This window comes from Thalassophryne amazonica, chromosome 2, assembly GCF_902500255.1.
Source record: "Thalassophryne amazonica chromosome 2, fThaAma1.1, whole genome shotgun sequence".
NCBI classification, from domain to species: Eukaryota; Metazoa; Chordata; class Actinopteri; order Batrachoidiformes; family Batrachoididae; genus Thalassophryne; species Thalassophryne amazonica.
In genome coordinates, this window is record NC_047104.1 from 73,562,015 (window position 1) to 73,586,971 (window position 24,957).

Sequence of the window (24,957 nt, forward strand, 5' to 3'; positions counted from 1 at the left end):
GACCGAAGACGGTCTATTTACGAAGGCGGCGCGGAGCACTACCGTATTCCAGCCGGCCCTTGCGGCCACGACACGGAAGTCGACTGCATACTCTGCAGCGCTCCGTCGCCCCTGTCGAATGGACAGCAGCAGAGTGGAAGCAGATTCGCCTTGATTAGGGTGATCAAACACTTGTCTGAATTCCCGCACGAACCCAGTGTAAGTCGTTAGGAGCCGCGAATTCTGCTCCCAAAGCGCCGTAGCCCAGGCGCGTGCCTCACCTCGAAGCAAATTGACAACATAAGCCACCTTGCTGGAGTCTGACACGTACATTACTGGACGCTGAGCGAAGACGAGCGAGCACTGCATTAAGAAGTCCGCGCACGTCTCAACACAGCCTCCGTACGGCTCCTGGGGACTTATGTATGCTTGAGAGGATTGGCGGGGCGGGGGGGCGGGGGGGTCCGTTGAACGACCACTGGAGGGTCCCTGTTCTGCAACAGGTCGGCAGGAGGAGGAGCGGCAGCCGCGCCCTGGGCACGCGCCTCCACCTGTGCGCTGAGAGCCTCCATCCTACGATTGAGTAGTACATTCTGCTCGGTTACCAAATCCAACCGAGCAGTGAAGGCGGCCAAAAATTGCTGCAACTCACCCATAATTCCTCCTGCAGAAGCCTGTGCACCTTGCGTCTCCATTGACTGTTCAACGGGTGGGTTGTGCCCCTCTGAATCCATGACGTTGGCTGAGATATCCTGTTGAGGAAAGTGTAATGCACGGACCCACAACAGACTGCGCCCTCTGGTGCCTGAAACCCGACTACAGGCAGGGCGCCCTCTGGCGTAGGCCAACAGTACCTCCTCTTCGGGCGGCCCACACAACAATAACAAAAGTACTGATTCCTATCAAAATATACTTAAAGCACAAAAAAGTAGGCATGTATGACCCAATTCAAACTACGTGGTGTGTCCATAAAGTAACGGCCCTTTTTATTTTTTTTTTAAACTATATGGATTTCATTCATATGTTTTTACGTCAGACATGCTTGAACCCTCGTGCGCATGCGTGAGTTTTTCCACGCCTGTCGGTGACGTCATTCGCCTGTGAGCACACCTTGTGGAAGGAGTGGTCCCGCCCCCTCGTCGGATTTTCATTGTCTGGAAATGGCGGAATGAAAAGGACTTTTCCATTAGAATTTTTTCAGAAGCTGTTAGAGACTGGCACCTGGAAACCATTCGAAAAAGTTATCTGGCTTTTGGTGAAAATTTTACGGGCTTCACAGAGAATAAGGACTTTAACTACAGCTTTAAGGACCCCTTTAAGGATGGTCGGTGCGCCGCGCTCCGAGCTGCGACGTCGCGGCACAAACCACTGGATCATTTCTAAGCTGATGGCTCTGTGGATACGAGACCGTTGTGTGCTCTTTCTCTGGTTATCACAAGAGCTGGACATCAGCCATTTTCCGGCAGATTTCACTTTTAAGAAGAGATTTTGTCATGGAAAGCCGCGCGGAGGCTTCGCGCATCATGACCGATTCGCTGATGAAGCGAGACAAAGGAACACCTCCGTTTCGGAGTGTCAGAGGACAAGTTTGGACATGTCCAGCTCTCCACAAGTTCTCTTATACTCACTCGACTGGTAAGCACTGAAAGCCGAGATAGGCATGTCCAAACTTGTCCTTGAAAATCCGACGAGGGGGCAGGACCACTCCTTCCACAAGGCGTGCTCACAGGCGAATGACGTCACCGACAGGCGTGGAAAAACTCTCGCATGCGTACGATGGTTCAGGCATGTCTGACGTAAAAACATATGAATGAAATCCATATAGTTTTTAAAAAAATAAAAAGGACAGTTACTTTATGGACACACCACGTATAACATGCTATTGCATTTTTCACTTCAGTGAGTTCAGTGACGCTGTGCAATGCAAAACCATGTAATTAAACCTGGCGTAGTCAGCACACTGCAATACACAACTCTATGTTGGCCTCAGTGTGAAAGCAGCTTAACCCCAAAGAGCCATCAATGGCAGATTTGTGAACTGTGGATTTGTGGTGGTGGGTTAGAACCTACTTAAAAATGGATAGTATTGTCATAATAGAATTGTAGTTGTGATTTGGCAGTGCATTGACTTTAACATCATATATCAATTTAAATAGTTGAAAGCTGAAACCACTGATAATCACAATTCAGCAGTTCTAATTTTGAGCTGCATCAAATATTTTCCTCATCAAATATTGTGTTATCAAGTAGGTTGATGGCTGTCTTGCCCACACTAATGCATTATAGAGCATGGGGGGGAAGACTAAGGATCTCATTGGGGTTGACATTTGGACTATTAGGGTTTGGGGGTGGTTCCAAAGTAATATATATAAGATGGCTAAAATTAGGTTTGGGTGTATGAAGTTCCACACAGGTTGAAGGTGGCAAACATGAAATATTTGACGTTGCAGGAACAGCCAGTGGGGCATCCTCAGTTTTACCTTTTTCCAATGTAGCAAGGGTAAATACATTTGCACATGTCCCTCTACATCAGGGGTGGCCAAGTTCGGTCCTCGAGAGCCACCTTCCTGACACTCTTAGTTGTCTCCCTGCTCCAACACACCTGAATCCAATGAAAGGCTCATTAAAAGTCAGCTCAAGCCATTATAATATAAGCATTACAAATAATTACCTTTTAGGCTGTTCCAGATACATTCTCCACCTCATGCAGGGCAGGAAAAAGAGAAAGAAAAGCGGCAGTTGAAACAGTCGTCTGTGATTCCAGAAGCGATTAGAGGTGTTTTCAACATCCAAACTCTGACAGAAAATGTTTAATCTGCTACGAAATAATTATTTTATATACAGCATCCAGCGCACAAAGCAGGTGGGATTGTCATGACGAAGTGCGCGAGAGGGCAGAGCTAAAATAGCCTGTCCTGTCCTCATAGCTGCCAGGTACTCGGACAATGGGTTTCTGACAGTCTCGTCCTCACCACAAACATGCCTCTAACATCCCTGTTTGTCCTTGTACCCCACGCTGTTTTTGCTAAATTTTTAACTTCTCGAAATTAGCGCCACGTTTGTTGAATAACTGGACTTGTACCAAAAAAAACCATGCTACGTCGCTCATTATTAATCGTTCATTATTTGGTGGGACCAGGGCATAACAGTCATTGTTAGAGCCATTTTATGCATCACTTTGCACATGCTTTTATGTCCACCCAGATAATTGCAAACACGTGGGTGTATTAGGTGTTCGTAAGTGTGTCTCTGATGTGCACATCACTCCGATGACTTCATGTTTTCACACTATTAACAGTTCCCAGCATCACCTCTACATGTTGGCGGTGAAACAATAGCTCTAGAAACTTATGTACGCCAGCCAAGATTTTTGTGTGACACACCGCACATTTCCATGGCCATTTCAGTTTTGATACATCGGAACGTTATCCTGGAGATGAATGTACACCATGTTTTTGTGCATTTGCACACTTTGTACATGAGGCCCGTGCTCCGTGACCTATGTTTGTCTCTAGTTTCATGATCTGTGCAGGAGGCATGGCCAGATCCTTGGGGCAGGAGGCATGGCCACACCCCTCATTCTGCTGTCTGTTTCTGAGGTTAAAAGAGGAAACTGTGAACCAGGCAGTTGAAGCGAGCGACCAGATGATTCCAATCAGAAACTTAAATGGCATAAAAGCATAAATGGGATTAGTTGATTTACATTTTCTTCTACAATATGAACCTAAAAGTGAATGTCTACTTATCTTGCATTCAGTGGCTGTCCCCGTATAAGATCAGTACCCATTTGAGTTCACACAGAAAACTGCACCAAATTAGAAGTTGACGTTTTATATATATGAACGCAATTTCCAGACTATAAGTCACTACTTTTTTCATACGCTTTGAACACTGCGGTTTAAACAATGATGCGGCTAATTTATGGATGTTTACAGGCTTTCTCATAAGTCGAAATACGTCAATTGATGCTGTACACTGATTGGCTGAAAGCTGCGGTCCTCACACAGCGTAAATTCACACACAAAGTAAATATAAAGTCTTACCTGTTTGTTTTAGTGAATTCATCATCACGTCCTGAAGAAAAATATCCACATAAAGCCTCCTTATTTTGGAAAACGACATCTGATAATACTTTAATTCCTTGTCGTGGCTGAAGAAAGGTCCCTCTCGGGCACTTTGTTCCGTCACGTCAGCCAGCAGAACCTTGTCCCCCGACCCTTTCCGACCGGGTCTCTGTCTTTACGCCACAAGTTGAAAAAGTCACAGTGTCTCATTAACGTCTCATTTACCACAGACACCAGGCGATTCTGGATGCACACGATGAAATTATCTCATGATCCACAAAGGAAAAAAAAAAGTTAGTTACTCCACCATGCAGCACCATGCGTGAGCTGGATGCCATGCTGGTCAATATTTACATGTAACACCTTCAGGGAAAAAAAGCATTCATGGTATGTATTTAATTAAAAATAAAAAAAATTTTAAAAAAAAATCTTTCTGTCTAAATATCTCATGTTACAACGTGGAGACCTGCGGCTTATATTGAAGTGCTGCCTATTTATGTACTTTTTTTTTCTTTTTAAAATCCGTTTACAGTATATTCAGGTGCGCTCTATAGTCCAGAAATTACGGTAGTGTAAAATTTCATGGATTGGACGACCGCCAAATAACGATACTGCATACAGTGATTTCAGATCTGTACAGAGTGATGTTTTATGACCTGCTGTCGTTTGTGCAAAAATAAAACAAATTTAAAATGGAGAAAATATTGGAAGGGGTCTGGCTCCACATGTCTCTTGACATATAAACAAACAAAAGCAAAACACTTAACATGCTGCACAATAAAATCATCCCAATGTGAATGACAAAGGATTTAATCCAATTTAATCCAATTCATAAACGTTTAATGAAAAAGAGTTTACATTTATACTGTCTCATACTGCCGAAGTGTCTGACAGCAGCTCTCTGCTGCTCAGATTAAAGATACTGTACCGAACCATGACTTCTGTGTATTGTCACCTTGACTATATATATATATATATATATATATATATATATATATATGCGCGCGCACTGAGGCAAATAAGTATTTGATCCACTGTCGATTTTGCAAGTTTTCCTACCTACAAAGTATGGAGAGATCTGTAATTTTTATCGTAGGTAGACTTCAACTGAGAGACATAATCTCAAAAAGTTTTTTCAGAAAATCACATTGTATGATTTGTAAATAATTAATTTGCATTTTATTGCAAGAAATAAGTATTTGATCACCTACCAACCAGCAAGAATTCTGGCTCTCACAGAACTTTTTCTTTAAGAAGCCCTCCTATTCTGCACTCTTTACCTGTATTAATTGCACCTGTTTGAACTCGTTACCTGTGTAAAAGACACCTGTTCACACACTCAATTAATCACACTCCAACATATCCAGCATGGCCAAGACCAAAGTGCTGTCTAAGGACACCAGGGACAAAATTATAGACCTGCACAAGGCTGGGGTGGGCTACAGGACAACAGGCAAGCAGGTTGGTAGAAGACAACAACTGTTATGATTATTTATTAGAAAGTGGAAGAAACTGTTATGATTATTTATTAGAAAGTGGAAGAAACACAAGATGACTGTCAATCTCCCTTGGTCTGGGATCCATGCAAGATCTCACTTTGTGGGGTAAGGATGATTCTGAGAAACCTCAGAACTACACAGGATGACCTGGCCAATGACCTGAAGAGATCTGGGACCACAGTCGAAAAGATTACATTAGTAACACACTATGCCGTCATGGTTTAAAATCCTGCAGGGCAGCAAGGTCCCGCTGCTCAAGCCAGCACATGTCCAGGCCCGTTTGAAGTTCACCAGTGACCATCTGTATGATCCAGAGGAGGCATGTGAGATGGTCATGTGTCAGATGAGACCAAAACAGAGGTTTTTGGTCTCAACTCCACTCGCTGTATTTGGAGGATGAGAACAACCCCAAGAACACCGTCCCAACCATGAAGCATGGGGGTGGAAACATCATTTTTGGTGGTGATTTTCTGCAAAGGGGACAGGACGACTGCACCATATTGAAGGGAGAATGGATGGGGTCATGTATCGTGAGTCTCTGGCAAACAACCTCCTTCCCTCAGTAAGAACATTGAAGATGGGTCATGGCTGGGTCTTCCAGCATGACAGTGACCCAAAACACACAGCCAGGGCAACCAAGGAGGGCCTCCGTAAGAAGCATTTCAAGGTCCTGGAGTGGCCTAGCCAGTCTCCAGACCAGAACTCAACAGAAAATTTTTGGAGGGAGCTGAAACTCCAAACCTGAAAGATCTGGAGAAGATCTGTATGGAGGAGTGAACCAAAATCCCTGCTGCAGTGTGCAAACTTGGTCAAGAACTACAGGAAACGTCTGACCTCTAATTGCAAACAAAGGTTTCTGTATTTCTATTGTAACAAATACTTTTTTATGCAACAAAATGCAATTTAATTTTGAAAAATATCATACAATATGATTTTCTGATGCTATATGCGCCGCGAGGCGGGGAGCATATAGCATCCGGGTTGTACGTCCGTCTGTCCGGCTGCAATTTGTTTGCCGCAACGTAGCTCGGCACCTATTGCTCGCAAAACTTCATATTTGGTGAGTACATGCCTTAAAGGAGTACTTCGCATGGGTTCGTAGGCCGGTAACCTTGACCTACTTTTCAAGGTCACCAGTGGTCACAACTGTCAAATCCTTCGCCACAACGTAGCTTTGCACCTATTGCTTGCAGAAACTTCATATTTGGTGGGTACATGCCTTTGAAGAGTACTTCGCATGGGTTCGAAAGCCGGGGACCTTGACCTACTTTTCAAGGTTACCAATGGTCACAACTGTCAAATCCTTTGCCACAACATTGCTCAGCACCCATTGCTCGCAGAAACTTCATATTTGGTCGGTACATGCTTTGACGGATTACTTCGGATGGGTTTGAAGGCCGGTGACCTTGACCTACTTTCTAAGGTTACCAATGGTCACAACTGTCAAATCCTTTGCCACAACATTGCTCAGCACCCATTGCTCGCAGAAACTTCATATTTGGTCGGTACATGCTTTGGAGGAGTACTTCGGATGGGTTTGAAGGCCGGTGACCTTGACCTACTTTCTAAGGTCACCAATGGTCACAACTGCCAATTACTTTGTCGCAACGTAGCTCAGCACCTATTGCTCACAGAAACTTCATATTTGATGGGTACGTGCCTTGGAGGAGTACTTTGCATGGGTTCGAAGGTCGGTGACCTTGACCTACTTTTTAAAAAAATTACCAATAGTTGCATTTGTTCGAAGGCTACTGACTTTTTATGGTCACTGTTGGCCACATCCTCTAAATAAATATAATGTCAATCTCCAATTTTTCCACTGTGTATCCCACTTTACATCAAACACATGAGGGTTCAACCAAATACCTACCCCACACATGTACATATTACTGCACTTTACATGGAAAATAGTACTGTGCGTGGGGCATTCCGTGACAAATGTCTCTAGTTTTTTTAGGGTTCTGTCTCTCACAGTTGTGATTAAAAAATTAGACCTCTCCATTTTTTGTAGGAGGGAAAACTTGCAAAATCGACAGCCTCACTGTGTGTGTGTGTGTGTCTGTGTGTGCGCACGCGCGCCAGTGCTTGAACCACTTTATAATCTGTCTTTTATGTTCGCTTCTAGAATGAACGTGACCCAAAGCTTAAAGAACGATCCAGCACTAGGAACGCTATATTGGATCAGTATGGTAAAATTTTACCCAGAATCCAAAGAAAATTGGCAGTGGAGAGAGCCAAACCCTACCAGCACCCTTACACCATCCATAAAGAAGGTAAGGAGATATGCTTAAGGTGGTGCTGAAGCTAATCATGAAATGATGTGTGAATGAAGTGGTGTATTAGAAGTAAAACTAAGGCTCTAGTTCTTTTAAATTCTAACTCTTGTTTACCAAACAGTGGACATTTTCAGTGGAACAGAGACACATCTCCTATCAAGATGTTCAAAAAAAATGAACATTGTGAAACAATATTTTTATTACTCAAATATTTCAGAAAGTGAAAGTATGCTCTTTCTGAGATTCATCACATATGAACTGAAATGTTTCAATTTTTTTTTTTTTGCTAATTGTGGGCTACAGCTCCAAAAAATGCGGAGGGAACGTATATATAGAAAATAGTAAAACGCGCATATAATGGATTCAGGTAGACCAGTGAATTTTGTCTGTTATAATCAAAACCATTACATGTATAAAATGGATTACAACCACAATTCCAATGAAGTTGGGGTGTTGTGTGAAATGTAAATAAAAACCTGTATTCAATTGAATACACCATAAAGACAAAATATTTAATGTTCAAACTGATAGACTTTTTTTGTTTTAGTGCAAATATTTGCTTATTTTGAAATGGATGCCTGCAACACATTTCCAAAAAGCTGGGACAGGGACAACAAAAGACTGGGAAAGGTGATGAATGCTCCATGACCCGTCGTCCATTGAAAATGTGTGGCACATTATGAAGAGCAAAATACGACAATGGCGACCCCACACGGTTTTTACTGAAAATGCATTGTGGTCAGGCAGGATGTTTTGTCCAATGTGAGTGAAAATATATACAGTGTTTATTACATGGAAAACCATGCAAAAACATTGGGATTTTTGCTTGTGTCCAGTGAGTGTGAGTGTCCAGTTTATATGATGACGGTTTAGGCGAGTTTTACTGTATTTCATTTTAAGTTTGAGTAACTATTCAGTAGAAATACTGTGAATCTGCCAGTCTGCTTCAGTATACATAACCACAATCACGGGAAGCCTACTGATTTTACAGTTGTCCAGAAAATTCTCAGTGGCACTCTCCACAAGGATGGTAAGCCATAGATGTTCATTGCAAGGCCTGGCTGTTCAGAGTGCTGTCAAAGCATATTCATGTAAGGCTGAGTAGAAGGGAAAGGGATGGTAGGAAAAGATGCACAACAGGGATGGGCTGTAGAAGAAGACTGTCAAGAAAAGCTGATTCAAGAACATGTGGGACCTTCACAAGGAGTGAGCTGATGCTAGCCACTACACACATATGTGTCATGGAGATGAACCACAGGTGTTGCATTCCTAGTGTCAAGCCACTCCTAATCCAGAGATATTATGGAGAATTTAGGACAAAAGTCCCTACTCACCAGACACGAGTCCAAGTATTTTAGCTGCTCAATCATAAAATTATTTCCTTAAGTTTCCAAAAAATCAGACAATCAGTCTCAATAAAAACTTGTTTTTATAATTTGCTGGCAAAAAATGAAGTGAAAATCCACAGTCAGGAACAGCAATACAGCTTTGAAAATACGACTGACTCGTATTGAATTCATTTTTATACACTTCAGCGGTCATAGACTCGACCCAAATGGGCTGAACTTTCTAAACTTGGCACGTCTTACAACAATAAGAACAGTTATTGATGACATCATTATACAAATGCAAAGTAGTTAAAATCTTGGACATCCCCACCCAGTGATTTTACTCAGTCAGTGTGGAGGTGTTTAAAAAAAAAAAAAAAACCTTTGTCATGGAAAAATCCAGGCCAGTGGGTTCATTTCTGGGTCAGCAGCCCCTGAGCCATGAAAATGTAAATCCCACGTTTTTAATCCAATAATCATTTTCTTTACAGATTAAGTGTTTCACTCAAATTATACCTTTAACTCCAAATTCTGGTCGTATAGATTCCTTTTGAAAGAAAACATACATTTTGCACAAAACATTTTCTCTTAAACATCTGTTCACTGTCTTCATAAATACACAACAAACCCCTTTTTTGGTATTACATACTATCATGATAAGTTTTTCATATAGCACATCATATTTCTTCAACAAAAGTTACATAACAATATCAGAAAAGTTTTATCTGGGCTAAAAAGAAAAAGAACTGTATGATTGCTCAGTGGTCCAAAGTCCTCTTTTCAGATTAAAGTAAACTTTATTTGGAAATCAATGTCCCAGAGTCTGGAGGAAGAGTGGACAGGCACAGAATCCAAGTGGCTTAAATTCCAGCATGAGGATTGTTGATGATTTGAGGTGCCGTATCATCTGCTGCTGTTGGTCCGCTGTGTTTTTGTCAAGTCCACAGTCAACGTAGTCATCTACAAGGAGATTTTGGAGCACATCATCATTCTATCTGCTGACAAGGTTTATGGAGATGCTGATAAAATTTTCCAGCAGGCCTTGGCACCTGCCCTCAGTGCCAAAACTACTCGTAACTGTTTTGCTGACCATGGTATTACTGTACTTGATTAGCCCCACAGTTCCTCTTAGATCATGTATGGCATATTATCAAGAGGAACATGGCACCAAACCCAACGATATAGCTGAGCTGAAGGCCACTATCAAAGTAACCTACACTCCCATACTCCTCAGCAGTACCGCAGGCTGATCTCCATGTCACACCACATTGATGAAGTAATTTGTGCAAAAGGAGTATTGAGTGCACAAATGAACGTCCTTTTCAGAAGTTGGACATGTCGGTCAGAAATCTCTTCTTTCTTTCTTATAACATTCTCATATTTTGAGAGATGCATTTTCTGTTTTTGGGAGCTGTATGCCATAATGGTCAAAATTACAAAAAAATGCCTGCAACATTTTTGAGTCTAAAATAGATTTAATTTTCACATTCAGAAATACCTCACAAATAATATTGAGCTATTTCATGTTTTTGTTTTGTTTTGTTTTAGCTGCACCTGTATGTGAAGAATTAACATTAGTGCTTTGCTCACTTTGGTCTAGTGCCTCGTCCAGTGCCACTCTCGACCATTGCCAAGCGCTTCACCAGTGAGAATGTCATGACCAGAGCCCGTTTCATCAACAATGTACTGGCCAAGATTGAGGAAGTGTGGTCAAACAAAGGTGCCACACCACAGTCTTCTCCAGCTGAGAGGTGAGCACAGAATACCAAACTTCCGTCTTATCAGGAAGAATTTTGTTGTTGTTGTTTTCCTTCCCTTAACCCTTTTTGACTTAATTCTTATAGCTGCAAAGCAGCAGACATTCAGAGTGCCAGCCCCAAGCCCTCTTCCATGGGTGTTTCTGATCCCTTCCTAGGAACTCCCATCACCATGTCTTCCAAACGAAAGTCAAGGTACTGTTGGACCGTTGTCACCCTGATTGAAGTGTCATACAGTTATTTGAATATAACAGCCTATTGAGGTACTACTGGGAGACGGACAAAAGAATCATGTGGCACACACCAGAGCTTATTTACAGATAAGAGATAAAGCAAAGAGGTCTCTTAGGAATCCACTATTTTCACTGTCACTCTTCTTATATCACTCCTGGCTCAGTATAAACTACTAAAACTTGGGACCAAACCTTGCTGTAATCATGTGGAGCACAGGATTTCCAGGCACGCATACAACCCCTGGCAAAAATTATGGAATCACCGGCCTCGGAGGATGTTCATTCAGTTGTTTAATTTTGTAGAAAAAAAAAAGCAGATAACAGACATGACACAAAACTAAAGTCATTTCAAATGGCAACTTTCTGGCTTTAAGAAACACTATAAGAAATCAGGAAAAATAATTTTGGCAGTCAGTAACGGTTACTTTTTTAGACCAAGCAGGGGGGAAAAAATATGGACTCACTCAATTCTGAGGAATAAATTATGGAATCACCCTGTAAATTTTCATCCCCAAAACTAACACCTGCATCAAATCAGATCTGCTCGTTAGTCTGCATCTAAAAAGGAGTGATCACACCTTGGAGAGCTGTTGCACCAAGTGGACTGACATGAATCATGGCTCCAACACGAGAGATGTCAATTGAAACAAAGGAGAGGATTATCAAACTCTTAAAAGAGGGTAAATCATCACGCAATGTTGCAAAAGATGTTGGTTGTTCACAGTCAGCTGTGTCTAAACTCTGGACCAAATACAAAAAACATGGGAAGGTTGTTAAAGGCAAACATACTGGTAGACCAAGGACGACATCAAAGCGTCAAGACAGAGAACATAACGCAATATGTCTCAAAAATCGAAAATGCACAACAAAACAAATGAGGAACGAATGGGAGGAAACTGGAGTCAACGTCTGTGACCAAACTGTAAGAAACCGCCTAAAGGAAATGGGATTTACATACAGAAAAGCTAAAAGAAAGTCATCATTAACACCTAAACAGAAAAGAACAAGGTTACAATGGGCTAAGGAAAAGCAATCGTGGACTGTGGATGACTGGAGGAAAGTCATATTCAGTGATGAATCTCAAATCTGCATTGGGCAAGGTGATGATGCTGGAACTTATGTTTGGTGCCATTCCAATGAGATTTATAAAGATGACTGCCTGAAGAGAACATGTAAATTTCCACAGTCATTGATGATATGGGGCTGCCTGTCAGGCAAAGGCACTGTGGAGATGGCTGTCATTACATCATCAATAAATGCACAAGTTTACGTTGATATTTTGGACACTTTTCTTATCCCATCAATTGAAAGGATGTTTGGAGATGCATCTTGCCATAGAACAAAAACTGTGCTGTAGTGTAGTGTTTCTTAAAGCCAGAAAGTTGCCATTTGAAATGACTTTAGTTTTGTGTCATGTCTGTGATCTGCTTTTTTTTTCTACAAAATTAAACAACTGAATGAACATCCTCCGAGGCCGGTGATTCCATAATTTTTGCCAGGGGTTGTAGTCCCATTGACCAAAGTGTTTCTAAGGTTGCTGTTTTTTTTATTTTTTGGTTGTTTTGGGGGGGGGGAGATTATTGACCAGATTTCCGGCAGTGATTATTATTATTAAATATACTGAGGTCTATAAATAGCATGGCAAATGGCCACCATCTTGTTGTTCTTAATTTCGATGTTTGGTGTATGATCAGTAAATGATTTGTGTTCCTATTTCTTCCTCCAGGCTGGTTGACGCTGTCATTCCACCCTCAAGTCAGACCCCTCTGCCTTTCCTCAGCCCAGCCAGACCTCCCAGCTCCTGGATTTCACCAAAGAGCATCAACAAGGCCCCTGAGCTCAGTCTTCTGCAAACACCCCAAATTGTCAAGGTCAAGAGAAAAACAGTATTTATGAAGAAAAGTTTCACTGACTCAGAACAGGTGCACAGGCCAGCCTATTAGTATATCCATTGTTTTATATATATATATATATATATATATATATATATACACACAGCACAAGATGTCTTGGATTACTTCAAGAAGAAAATAGAAGACATTAGGTTAAACATATCCCAGCATGCCTTAACCCAGCCACTACACCCTGCTATTGAGGTGGGCACCATTACTGTGGTATTACCTAGATTTATAGAATTTGATAGTATCTCACTAGGCATACTGATGAAACTCATAAAGTCTACAAAAAGCACGCGTCCATGTCCCCTGTTCCATTAACTGCTCCACCTACAAAAAGAGTTTTAAAGTTCTCATTTCTACATTTAAAAAAAATAAAGCAAAACAAAGTACATCACACTCAGACAGCACCTCTTGATCTTATTTGGCTTCCAAACTGATCTTTTTATTCTATAATGACATGATTGATACCACTCAAGAAATGTCAATTACTTTTTGTTTTTGCATTGTAAATTCTGCAGAATATGTCTAAAGCCAAGTACACTACATAAATTGTTTTTTAAACAATCTGCCTTCCAACTGTAAAGTTTCTCACCAGCAGACAGGAGGATGAAGCGTGTACTTTGGTAACATTCACACAAAATCCTTTCTGCAGTGTTTTGTGGAGGCCACAGCCCACACATTGGTCAACCTCTGCTGTCCTCTCATTAAGCTTCCTCTTGTGAATGACCAAGTTTCAGTGTTCACATAAAGGGGAGTGGAGTGGATTCAGGCCTAGGAGTGAAATTTGGACACAGCAATAAAAGGAACCGCTCCCAAATATGGCTGGATCACCACGGAGCAGGTGATTAGAGACCCTGCAAGGCTTATGACAAATGTGGGTGTGGAATCTATTAGCTTAGCGGGGAAATTAGTGCAGAAAATCCACTATGGTGATAGTGCAGTTTATCTGCCAGGGAGGGAAATTCAACAAGTTGAGACTGTGGCCTGCTTCCGTAGACGTGTCCATAAAAATCATAGAGGGATATGCTTTGCAAACTTAATATCCATTACTATATTGGATGATGTTGAAATTGTGGATGGCCCAGTGGTTGTTCCAGCAATAGCAAAGATTTTGTGTCTGCTACCTACAACGCGCGTGGAATGTCTCAAACCTAAACCTACTTCTAGGCATCTTATATATGCTACTCTGGAACCACCCCTAAACCCAAACAGTTCAACTGTCAACCCCACTGAGGTCCTTAGACTGGGTCTTATTAACATAAGATCACTGTCCTCAAAATCATTGTTGATTAATGAATTAATTATTGATCATCACTTAGATATGATTGGGTTATGTGAAACCTGTCTTAAACCTACAGCTGTCCTCCCCTTAAATGAAGCCTGCCCACCAGCATATACATTTAGTCACGTCCCCCGTGATGCGAAGCAAGGCAGGGGTGTTGCTCTTATTTATAAATCTAGGTTTAGCTTATTAGCTGTTGGGGGTCACAAATATAACTTGCTTGAGCATCTGATTCTCCGCTCTGCTCAGGATATTACGCATTGCCATGGTCAGAAGAATAAAAATCAGCCGTATTACTTTGTCACTGTATATAGGCCTCCTGGCCCATATTCTGAATTCTTAGATGAATTTGGTGCGTTCATCTCTAACTTGTCAACTAGTGCAGATATTCTGATCATTGGTGACTTTAACGTTCATATAAATAAGCCTTCTGATCCCCTCTGCAAATCATTTATGGAAATTGTGGATGCATTAGGATTTCGGCAATGCATTCAGGATTCGACGCACATTAGTGGAAATACCCTGGATCTGGTTCTCACACGTGGTATTGCTGTCATGAATATTGACATCCTGCCTCTTATATCAGTGGTCTCTGATCACTCACTTAAGTTTACACAACAACCTTATCACTGCAGCGATGCATCAACTCCTCAACTAAGACTGAACTAGAAGCTAGACTGCCTGATGTCTTAGCCTCACTTTTGACAAATACCCAGTCAGTAGAGAGACTTGTGGATAGTTTAAACTCAGTGCTCAAAACTACACTCGACATGATTGCACCACCTGTGTTGAAACCGCTCCCCCAAATCACAGTCACCTTGGTTCAGTGATTACCTGTGTGACCTCAAGTATAAAGGAAGAGGTCTAGAAGGGAAATGGCGTCATTCAAAATTAGAAGTATTCCACCTTGCGTGGCGTGATGCTATCTTAGACTATAAGCATGCATTATTGGCTACAAAGCGGACCTACTACTCTGATTTGATCAACAGAAACAAGCATAACTCAAAGTTCTTGTTCGACACGGTGGCAACACTTATTCATGGACAACCACCTGTAGCTCACTCTCCTTTTACAGCACAAGATTTCCTGGATTACTTTGAGAAGAAAATAGATGACATTAGGTTGAACATATCCCAGCATGCCTTTACCCAGCCACTACACCATGCTATTGAGGTGGGCGCCACTACTGAGGTATTACCTAGATTTACAGAATTTGATAGTATCTCTCTAGGCATGCTGACAAAACTTGTAACTTCAACAAAAAGCACAACCTGTTTATTTGATCCTATACCAACAAAACTGTTTAAGGACCTGTGGCCCACTCTTGGGCCGATTGTGCTGGAAATTATTAATCTTTCTTTAACTTCTGGATCTGTTCCTAACTGTTTCAAATCTGCAGTGATTAAACCATTACTTAAGAAACCTAATCTTGACCCTAGTGTATTGAAAAACTATCGGCCGATATCAAATCTTTCATTTTGCTCTAAAATTCTGGAAAAAGTGGTGTCACAGCAGCTCATAGACTATCTTACTGAGAATAATCTCTTTGAGCCACTGCAGTCTGCTTTTAGAAAATATTCCACTGAGACAATTCTCACTAAAGCGGTGAATGATCTTCTACTTACAATGGATTCGGACACAACTACAGTTCTGGTGCTGTTAGATCTCAGTGCTGTATTTGATACCGTGGATCATCATATTCTACTTGATAGGCTGGAAAATCATTTTGGGATTACTGGGAGTGCCCTTACATGGCTGACGTCATACTTGACCAGTCGTTTACACTGTTTTATACAATAACACTACCTCTAACCTTAGTGACATGAAATTTGGGGTTCCACAGGGGTCCATCATGAGCCCCTTGCTTTTCTCCCTTTATATGGCACCCCTTGGGCACATATTGCAGCATTTTTGGATTACCTTTCACTGCTATGCTGATGATGCTCAGTTGTACATGCCGATAACTGCTGGTAATCTCATCCACAGAAAATCCTTAGAAGATTGCCTTGCATCGGTGAGAAGTTGGATGTCTAGCAATTTCCTACTTTTAAACTCTGATAAGACTGAAATGATGGTTCTTGGTCCAGTGAGACAGCGGCATCAATTTGACCAGCTAACGCTTAGCCTAGGCTCCTGTGTCATACATCACACTGACAAAGGGAGGAACCTTGGGGTAATTTTTGATCCTACATTGTCCTTTGACCTCCACATTAGAGATATTACTAGGATTGCTTTCTTCCACCTGCAAAATATAGTGACATTCATCCCATCCTGTCTGTAGCTCATGCTGAGACCCTGACCACTGCAATGTTCAATTTTCCGATTTACCGCATTCCAGCATTAGGGGGTCTCCAATTGGTTCAAAATACTGCTGCCAGGCTTTTGACACGAAGCACAAAGTTTGACCACATTACATCCATTTTGGCTTCTGTTCACTGGCTTCCTTTCTGTGTGAGATCAGATTTTAAGGTTCTGCTACTAGCCTATAAAATTGTTCACGGACTGGCACCTTCCTACCTAGCTGACCAAATTAAACCCAACGTACTGGCCTGGGCTTTGCGTTCTCAGGGTGCAGGATTACCCACCCGGAAACCAAACGTTCTTTGAATGTTTATTGAATGTTTGCATGAGAATGTTTGCAAACGTGGCATGAACACTGCATGAACATCATATGAACAAAGAATGAGGACAGGTAATGTTTGCATGCGAACATTCAATGAACATTATACAAAGTTCACATGTTCACAAACATCATATGAACAGTTGTAGCAGAACATTAAATGAACATTAGTAGAATGTTTCCAATGTGACATTACCTGTCCTCATTCTTTGTTCATATGATGTTCGTGCAATGTTCTTGCTCAATTTGTGTCCCTCAGGTGAATAAAAAGTCTGCAGGTCATAGAGTTTTCTCTTATCGTGCCTCTGTTCTGTGGAATGATCTCCCTGCATCAATAAAAGTCAGATTCTGTAGACACTTTCAAGTCCAGACTTAAGACGCACTTATTTCCCCTTTCGTATGGCTGGCATACTGGCATAGTATATTACTATGCTTTTTAGTGTTTTAAATTAATTTTATTAGTAAACAGAGCGGGCCGCAGCCTCAACTTTATCTACATTCTGGGTCTTTTAGTGAAGCTTAGTGCTAGTGGCCAGTGATCACTTTAGTATTTCCTCTGTTTTTCTTGTTGCTTAATGCTGACAAGTTAAACTGTATTTATTGTCTTTCTGATGCCTGATTGATTTTTTTCTCTCTCTCTCTCTGTCTCTGTCTCTCTGTCTCTCAGTGTTTGAGGTGCGGCTCCATCCAGAGATGGGTGTGGTGTCTGTTTCTGTAACCCTCGTGTGCTGTGCACCGGCAACATTTCCTGTATAGTCATTTTGTAAATTGTGTCTGTAGCATGGCCCAAACAGAGGGTCGCCCCTTTGAGTCTGGTCTGCTTGAGGCTTCTTCCTCAAATCATCAGAGGAAGTTTTCTTCTTCACACTGTTGCCTGTGTGCTTGCTCTGGGGGTTGGTAAGGTTAGACCTTACTTGTGTGAAGCGCCTTAAGGCAACTTTGTTGTGATTTGGCGCTATATATAAGAAAATAAATTGAAATATGTATATATATACCCACACACTCTGCATCCAGAAAGTATTCACTACACTTCAGTTTGTCCACATTTTACCTTACAGCCTTATTCCAAGATGGAGTCAATGATTTTTTTTTTGTTTTTTTCCTTCAAAATTCTACTTACAACACCCCATAAGGACAACATGAAAAAAGGTTTAAAATTTTTGCAAATTAATTAAAAATAACAAACTAAGAAATCACGTGTAAAAAGGTATTCACACCCTTTCCTCAACACTTTGTTGATGCACCAATTACAGTCTCAAATGTTTTTGAATATGATGCCACAAACTTGGCTCATCTGTCTTTGGACAGTTTTTCCTATTCCTCTTTGCAGCACCTTTCAAGCTCCATCAGGTTGGATGGGGAGTGTCACAGCCATTTTCAGATCTCTCCAGAAATGTTCGTTTGGATTCAGGTCTGGGCTCTGGCTGGGCCACTCAACGACATTCACAGAGTTGTCCTGAAGCCACTCCTTTGATAGCTTAGAGTCATTGTTTTTGATTGATTGATTTGAAATGTTTATTTTGAATATCAAGGCACAAAATAAATAACAACAATAATAATAATATAAAAAATTATCCTGCTGAAAGATGAACAGTCACCCCAGTCTGAGGTCAAGAGCGCTCTGGAGCAGTTTTTCATCCAGGATGTCTCTGTACATTTCTGCATTCATCTTTCCCTCAATCTTGACTTGTCTCCCAGTTCGTGCCACTGAAAACATCCCCACAGCATGATGTTGCTACCACTATGCTTCACTGTCGGGAGGGTGCCTGGTTTCCTCCAAACATGACACCTGGCATTCAGGCCATTTATTTCATTTTAGTGAGCACAGTACTAGTGTGTGTGTGTGTGTGTGTGTGTGTGTGTGTGTGTGTGTGTGTGTGTGTGTGTGTGTGTGTGTGTGTGTGTGTGTGTGTGTGTGTGTGTGTGTGTGTGTGTGTGTGTGTGTGTGTGTGAGAGAGAGAGAGAGAGAGAGACCACAGAGCTAACAAGAAGCAATCAGCTAAAATTATGGAAAAAAAATTATCAGCTTTTATTTATAGCATGTCACAATAAACAAAATCTACATGTCACAGGGAGCATGTGCATTGAAACAAAAGGTCACTTAAGCCCAGAGGTCATTCAGTGTAAGCTTTCCGGGCAAGAACATCAAAATAACAAAAATTTGACAAAGTTTGCTTTCCAGGACTGAAGGCAGCCCTGCATTGTTGATCTATTGTAGCTTGAGGGTTCATTTTTGTGATTGTATCAAAACAAAAGTACTTAGTGTTAATATGATTAATTATGGGTGCTGGTTCCATTCCTTAATATTGTTCGTTCAAATTATTGTTGCATTTCTTCATTAACAGTTTGTATTGAAAACAAATTTACATTGGAAAAAATGTTTACAGTTGACTTTGCCCATTAGTAATTGTGTTGTTAGTCAGAATCCCAGTTGACCTTACCAGTCAGCACAAACTTTTTAAAAAAATATTTGCTAAGATTGTATGACAAATGCATAATGTAGTTTACAAGTTCAGTTTTAGTTAAAGAACATTGTCAGCTACATTCTAATACTACTACTGTTTCTAATTCTAATGTTTATTGTGGCCAGCCTAAGGCACACCTGTGCAGTAATCATGCTGTCTAATCATCATGCTGATATGCCACACCTGTGAGGTGGGATGGATTAGCTCAGCAAAGAAGTGCTCACTAAAACAGATTTAGACAGATTTGTGAACGTTTGAGAGAAATAGGTCTTTTGTGTATATAGACAATGTTTTACATCTTTGAGAACAGCTCATGAAAAATGGGACCAAAAACAAAAGTGTTGTTTATATTTTTGTTCAGAGTTACAGTGAGGAAAATAAGTATTTGAACACCCTGCAATTTTGCAAGTTCTCCCACTTAGAAATCATGGAGAGGTCTGAAATTTTCATCTTAGGTGCATGTCCACTGTGAGAGACATAATCTAAAAAAACAATTAAAAAAAATCTGGAAATCACAATGTATGACTTTTTTTTTTATAATTTATTTGTATGTTACTGCTGCAAATAAGTATTTCAACACCTGTGAAAATCAATGTTAATATTTGGTACAGTAGCCTTTGTTTGCAGTTACAGAGGTCAAACGTTTCCTGTAGTTTTTCACCAGGTTTTCACACACTGCAGCAGGGATTTTGGTCTACTCCTCCATATAGATCTTCTCCAAATTTTTCAGGTTTTCTATTGAGTTCAGGTCTGTAGACTGGCCAGGCCACTCCAGGACCTTGAAATGCTTCTTACGGAGCCCCTCCTTAGTTGCCCTGGCTGTGTGTTTGGGGTCATTGTCATGCTGGAAGACCCAGCCATGACCCATCTTCAATGCTCTTACTGAGGGAAGGAGGTTGTTTGCCAAAATCTTGCAATACATGACCCCATCCATCCTCCCTTCAATACTGTGCAGTCGTCCTGTTCCCTTTGCAGAAGAGCACCCCCAGAGTATGATGTTTCCACCCCCATGCTTCATGGTTGGGATGGTGTTCTTGGGGTTGTTCTCATCCTTCAAACATGGTAAGTAGAGTTGATTTCAAAAACCTCTATTTTGGTCTCATCTGACCACATGACCTTCTCCCATGTCTCCTCTGGATCATCCAGATGGTCAGTGGTGAACTTCAAATGGGCCTGGACATGTGCTGGCTTGAGCAGGGGGACCTTGCTGCCCTGCAGGAGTTTAAACCATGACACCCATGTCTCCTCTGGATCATCCAGATGGTCAGTGGCGAACTTCAAATGGGCCTGGACATGTGCTGGCTTGAGCAGGGGGACCTTGCTGCCCTGCAGGAGTTTAAACCATGACAGCATCATGTGTTACTAATGTAATTTTTGTGACTAGTCCCAGCTGTCTTCAAGTCATTGACCAGGTCCTCCTGTGTAGTTCTGAGCTTTCTCAGAATCATCCTTACCCCACAAAGTGAGATCTTGCATGGAATCCCAGACTGAGGGAGATTAACAGTCATCTTGTGTTTGTTCCACTTTCTAATAAATAATCATAACAGTTGTTGTCTTTTACCAAGATGCTTGCCTGTTGTCCTGTAGTCCATCCTAGCTTTGTGCAGGTCTACACACCTATGGTGGACAGGTTGGAGTGTGATTGAGTGTGTGAACAGGTGTCTTTTATAGAGGTAACAAGTTCAAACAGGTGCAATTAATACAGGTAAAGAGTGCAGAATAAGAGGGCTTCTTAAAGAAAAATTAACAGGTCTGTGTGAGCCAGAATTCTTGCTGATTGGCAGGTGTTGAAATACTTATTTGCAACAGTAACATACAAATAAATTGTAAAAAAAAAAATAAAATTATTCATTGTGATTTCCAGATTTTTTTTTATTTTTTTTTTTTTTTGATTATGTCTCTCACAATGGACATGCACCTAAGATGAAAATTTCAGACCCCTCCATGATTTCTAAGTGGGAGAACTTCGCAGGGTGTTCAAAGACTTAATTTCCCTCACTGTAAAAGACACACACTGACCAACGACAAAACAAAGATATTTTTCCCCTCCCTTTTGAGATGAATAAATTCATCTTAACTACTTGAAAGTTTCTCATTCACTCACTCACTCACTCATCTTCAACCACAAAATCGCAGGGTGTTCAAATATTTATTTTCCTCACGGTACGTGCGGTGCACCCGGAAAGTATTCACAGTGCTTTGCTTTTTACCCATTTTATGTTAGTCTTATTCCAAAATAGATGAATACCCCATAATAACAATGTGAAGATTTTTTTTTTTTTTTTTTTTTTTTTTTTAAGAATTGTCAAATTTATTAAAAAAACAACAAACAAAAAAACTAAGGAATCTCATGTACATAAGTATTCACATCCTTTGCCATGAAGCTCAAAATTGCGCTCAGGTGCATCCTGTTTCCACTGACCATCCTTGAGATGTTTCTACAGATTAATTGGAGTCCACTTGGGGTAAATTCAGTGGTTTGAACATGATTTGCAAAGGCACACACCTGTCTACATATAAGGTCCCACAGTTGACAGTGTATGTCAGAGCACAAACCAAGCATGAAATCAAAGGAATTGTCTGTAGACCTCAGAGATGGGATTGAATTGAGGCACAAATCTGGGGAAGAGTACAGAAACATTTCTGCTGCTTTGAAGGTCCCAATGATCACCGTGACGTCCATCTCCCTGAAGGACAAAATTTTCTGGTCTGATGAGACAAACATCAAACTCTTTGGCGTGAATGCTAGGCATCATGTTTGGAGGAAACCAGGTACCATCCCAGCATAATAGTGGTGGCAGCATCATGCTGTGGGGAAGTTTTTCAGTGGCAGGAACTGGGAGACTCGTCAGGATTGAGGGAAAGATGAATATAGCAATGTACAGAATCATCCTGGATGAAACCCTGCACCAGATCGGTCAAGTCTTCTTATTCAAGATGACTTGAGGCTGTAACTGCTGCCAAAGGTGCATCAACAAAGTATTGAGCAAAGGGTGTGAATCCTTGTGCACATGTGGTTTCTTAGTTTTTTGTTTTAATGAATTTGCCAAGAAAACAAAAACTTTTATCACATTGTCATTATGGGGTGTTGTGAGTAGACTTTTGAGGGAAAAATTAATTTCATCCATTTGGAATAAAGCTGTAATATAAAATGTGGAAAAAGTGAAGCACTGTGAATACTTTCTGGATGCACAGTATGAGCGTATGTATATGTGTGTGTTTTTATATATATAAATAATGTATTAATTTATTATTTATTTATCCCAGCGGGCACGAGCTTTGGCTGCTTCAGGTCCAGGGTTTTCTGCTGTCACTCTGCAGTCCATTCTTCGTAGCAGCTTGAGGCCCACACCTGTCGCTACTTCCGTCAGCTTCTCCAGGACGCTCCATCACCCCTCCACTCTGCAGCAAAGACAGCCGGATCACATTCTTTAAAGAAACAGAAGTTTCTGAATTTGAGAAGGGCATTAGATGGGCCAATGGGGTAAGAGCAACACAATGTGTTGTCCCCAGGTAGTTCTTCTATGCTCTTTTTGTGATGATGCCTCAAGGGTTGATGTCAAACCCTGTCATTTAGTTTGTAATTTCTTGTGTTTAAGCATTTCTGTATGAATTAAGATCCTGTTGAGCACAAGGTTATGCTGCTGTTTACTTTTTCTTGGTCACAGCATCATTACTCTTTAGCAGAGGGAGGGCAGTGCTCAGTGTTTTCTGCACCTTTTTTTTTTCTTTGCCATTTTATGTAAATCATGTTGAGCATTAAAGAACTAACTCATGCTGCACGTAACAATTTTTTTCATGATCTGTTAAACAAAAATTCTACGATTTGTTGTTTCATCTATAAAATGCCAGAAAATGGCGAAAAAGTTGATCAAACTTTTCCAGAGCCTAAGATGATGCCTAATGTCTTCTGTTCACAACCCAGAAATATTCAGTTTACAGCCAGAGAGGAGTAAACAAACTAGTCAAATAAAGCTGAAAATATTTACTTTTAAGAAGCTGCAGTCAGAGTATTTGGATTCTTTTGTTTGTTTTTTATGACTCAAAAAGGTTATCAATTATCAAGAGTTGATTTACTGTAATAGCTGATTTGTAAGTCCTTTCGGCTTCTCCCTTGTTTTCACTTGGGGGGGGGGTCACTACAGCAGATCCGAGGTCGATCTGCATGTTGATTTGGCACAAATTTTACACCGGATGCCCTTCCTGATTCTCCATATTTGAGAATGGGCAAGGTTTGAACCGGCAACCTTCTGCACCGGAAACCAGTGCACTTAACCACTTGGCCACCACCCCTGCAGTTTAAAAGCTGGTTAATAAGCAATTAATTGTTGCAGCTCTAGAACTAACACTACTGACAGTGGAAACATATGTGTTCCTGTAAAATCTGTCGCTAATCACATGAAGCCCTCACATTTAGAAAGAAATTGTTTAATGTATCATTACACTCCTGTTATTTATATACTGTAATAGACTTTGACATAGATATAATACAAATTGTTGACTCTTTCACTGCTCTGATGTTTTACATATAGGACATTAAAATACAAGTGACAAAAAAAATTTTTTGCAGACATTCACAAATTCTAATTAGGTATGCAAAAACGAAATACAAATATCCAAGCGAGTACAGGCAGTTGAGATTTTCAGCTACATTCTTTTTGTAAATTGATGACGTTCTTCCTCTTTGTTCAGCTGATAGCTTTGGTAACTTTAATTTACATGGACATTAAAAGTGGTTCTTCTGTGTTTCTCACATTTGCTCTGCAGATGGCAGGAGACGGTGAGATCAATTTAATGACTCTATCTTCACCATTAGCTAAGTCGAGAAGCAAGCCCTGGTCCACTCAGCCTGCAGAGGAGGTGGAGGATGAAGATGACAAAGAACAACTTCATGTTAAGTTCTTGCCTCCAGAAGATGGTTTTTTCTCACCACAACTTAGAGGCTCTGAGAGCGAATCATCCTCTGCACAAGATGTCTCTACTGAAAATAGATCTCCAGGTTTAGAAATGGAAGGTACAACTCATGAGAAACTAAGCCTGGTGGTCTTAGAAACCAGCCAGGTGTCCGTTCGTTCAACAGACACCACTCTAGAGTTCTATGACGCACCTCTGTCAGTGGAATGGGAAAAAGAGATGGGCACTGTCACCACATTGAAGGGTGACAATAAAGTCCCACCTACAGATGAACCACAAGAGCCAGTGACTTTATGCAGTGAACGCACAACCGGGGATGCAGTTGGCGATGGACAGATGAAAGACGACGAGATATCTCAGGAAATGGGCCATGGTCTTGAACAAGAAGCTAAAAAGGAGAAAATGGATGAAGCTCATTCAGGTAAGGAAGGTGACCAGAATGTTGACTGCAGTAATAATAATAATAAAAGAAAAGCTGGCTGACATGTAGTCACACTCAAAGTATTTCAGGCGTTGTGGTGTTTTTATAACTTGCTTATGGAGATGGTTTACATTCATCAACTGAAACGTGAAGGCACACAGTACATTGATATTCAAAATGTCTTTATTTTGATATTCGAAATGCCCTGTGAATTTCCATGT

At 41.0% G+C, this 24,957-nt stretch overlaps 1 protein-coding gene across 1 annotated transcript in view; it reads left to right on the forward strand.

The window, feature by feature from the left end:
- Positions 1-24,310, forward strand: part of ahctf1 (AT hook containing transcription factor 1) — a 119,206-nt gene extending 94,896 nt beyond the window's left edge. The window contains exons 25-30 of the mRNA XM_034187987.1: positions 7,668-7,815; positions 10,747-10,897; positions 10,991-11,098; positions 12,863-13,007; positions 22,669-22,885; positions 24,169-24,310. Of these exons, the coding sequence (XP_034043878.1) occupies positions 7,668-7,815; positions 10,747-10,897; positions 10,991-11,098; positions 12,863-13,007; positions 22,669-22,836 (720 nt within the window). The 3' untranslated portion in view covers positions 22,837-22,885; positions 24,169-24,310. The remainder of the gene's footprint in view (positions 1-7,667; positions 7,816-10,746; positions 10,898-10,990; positions 11,099-12,862; positions 13,008-22,668; positions 22,886-24,168) is intronic.
- Positions 24,311-24,957: the final 647 nt, after the last annotated feature.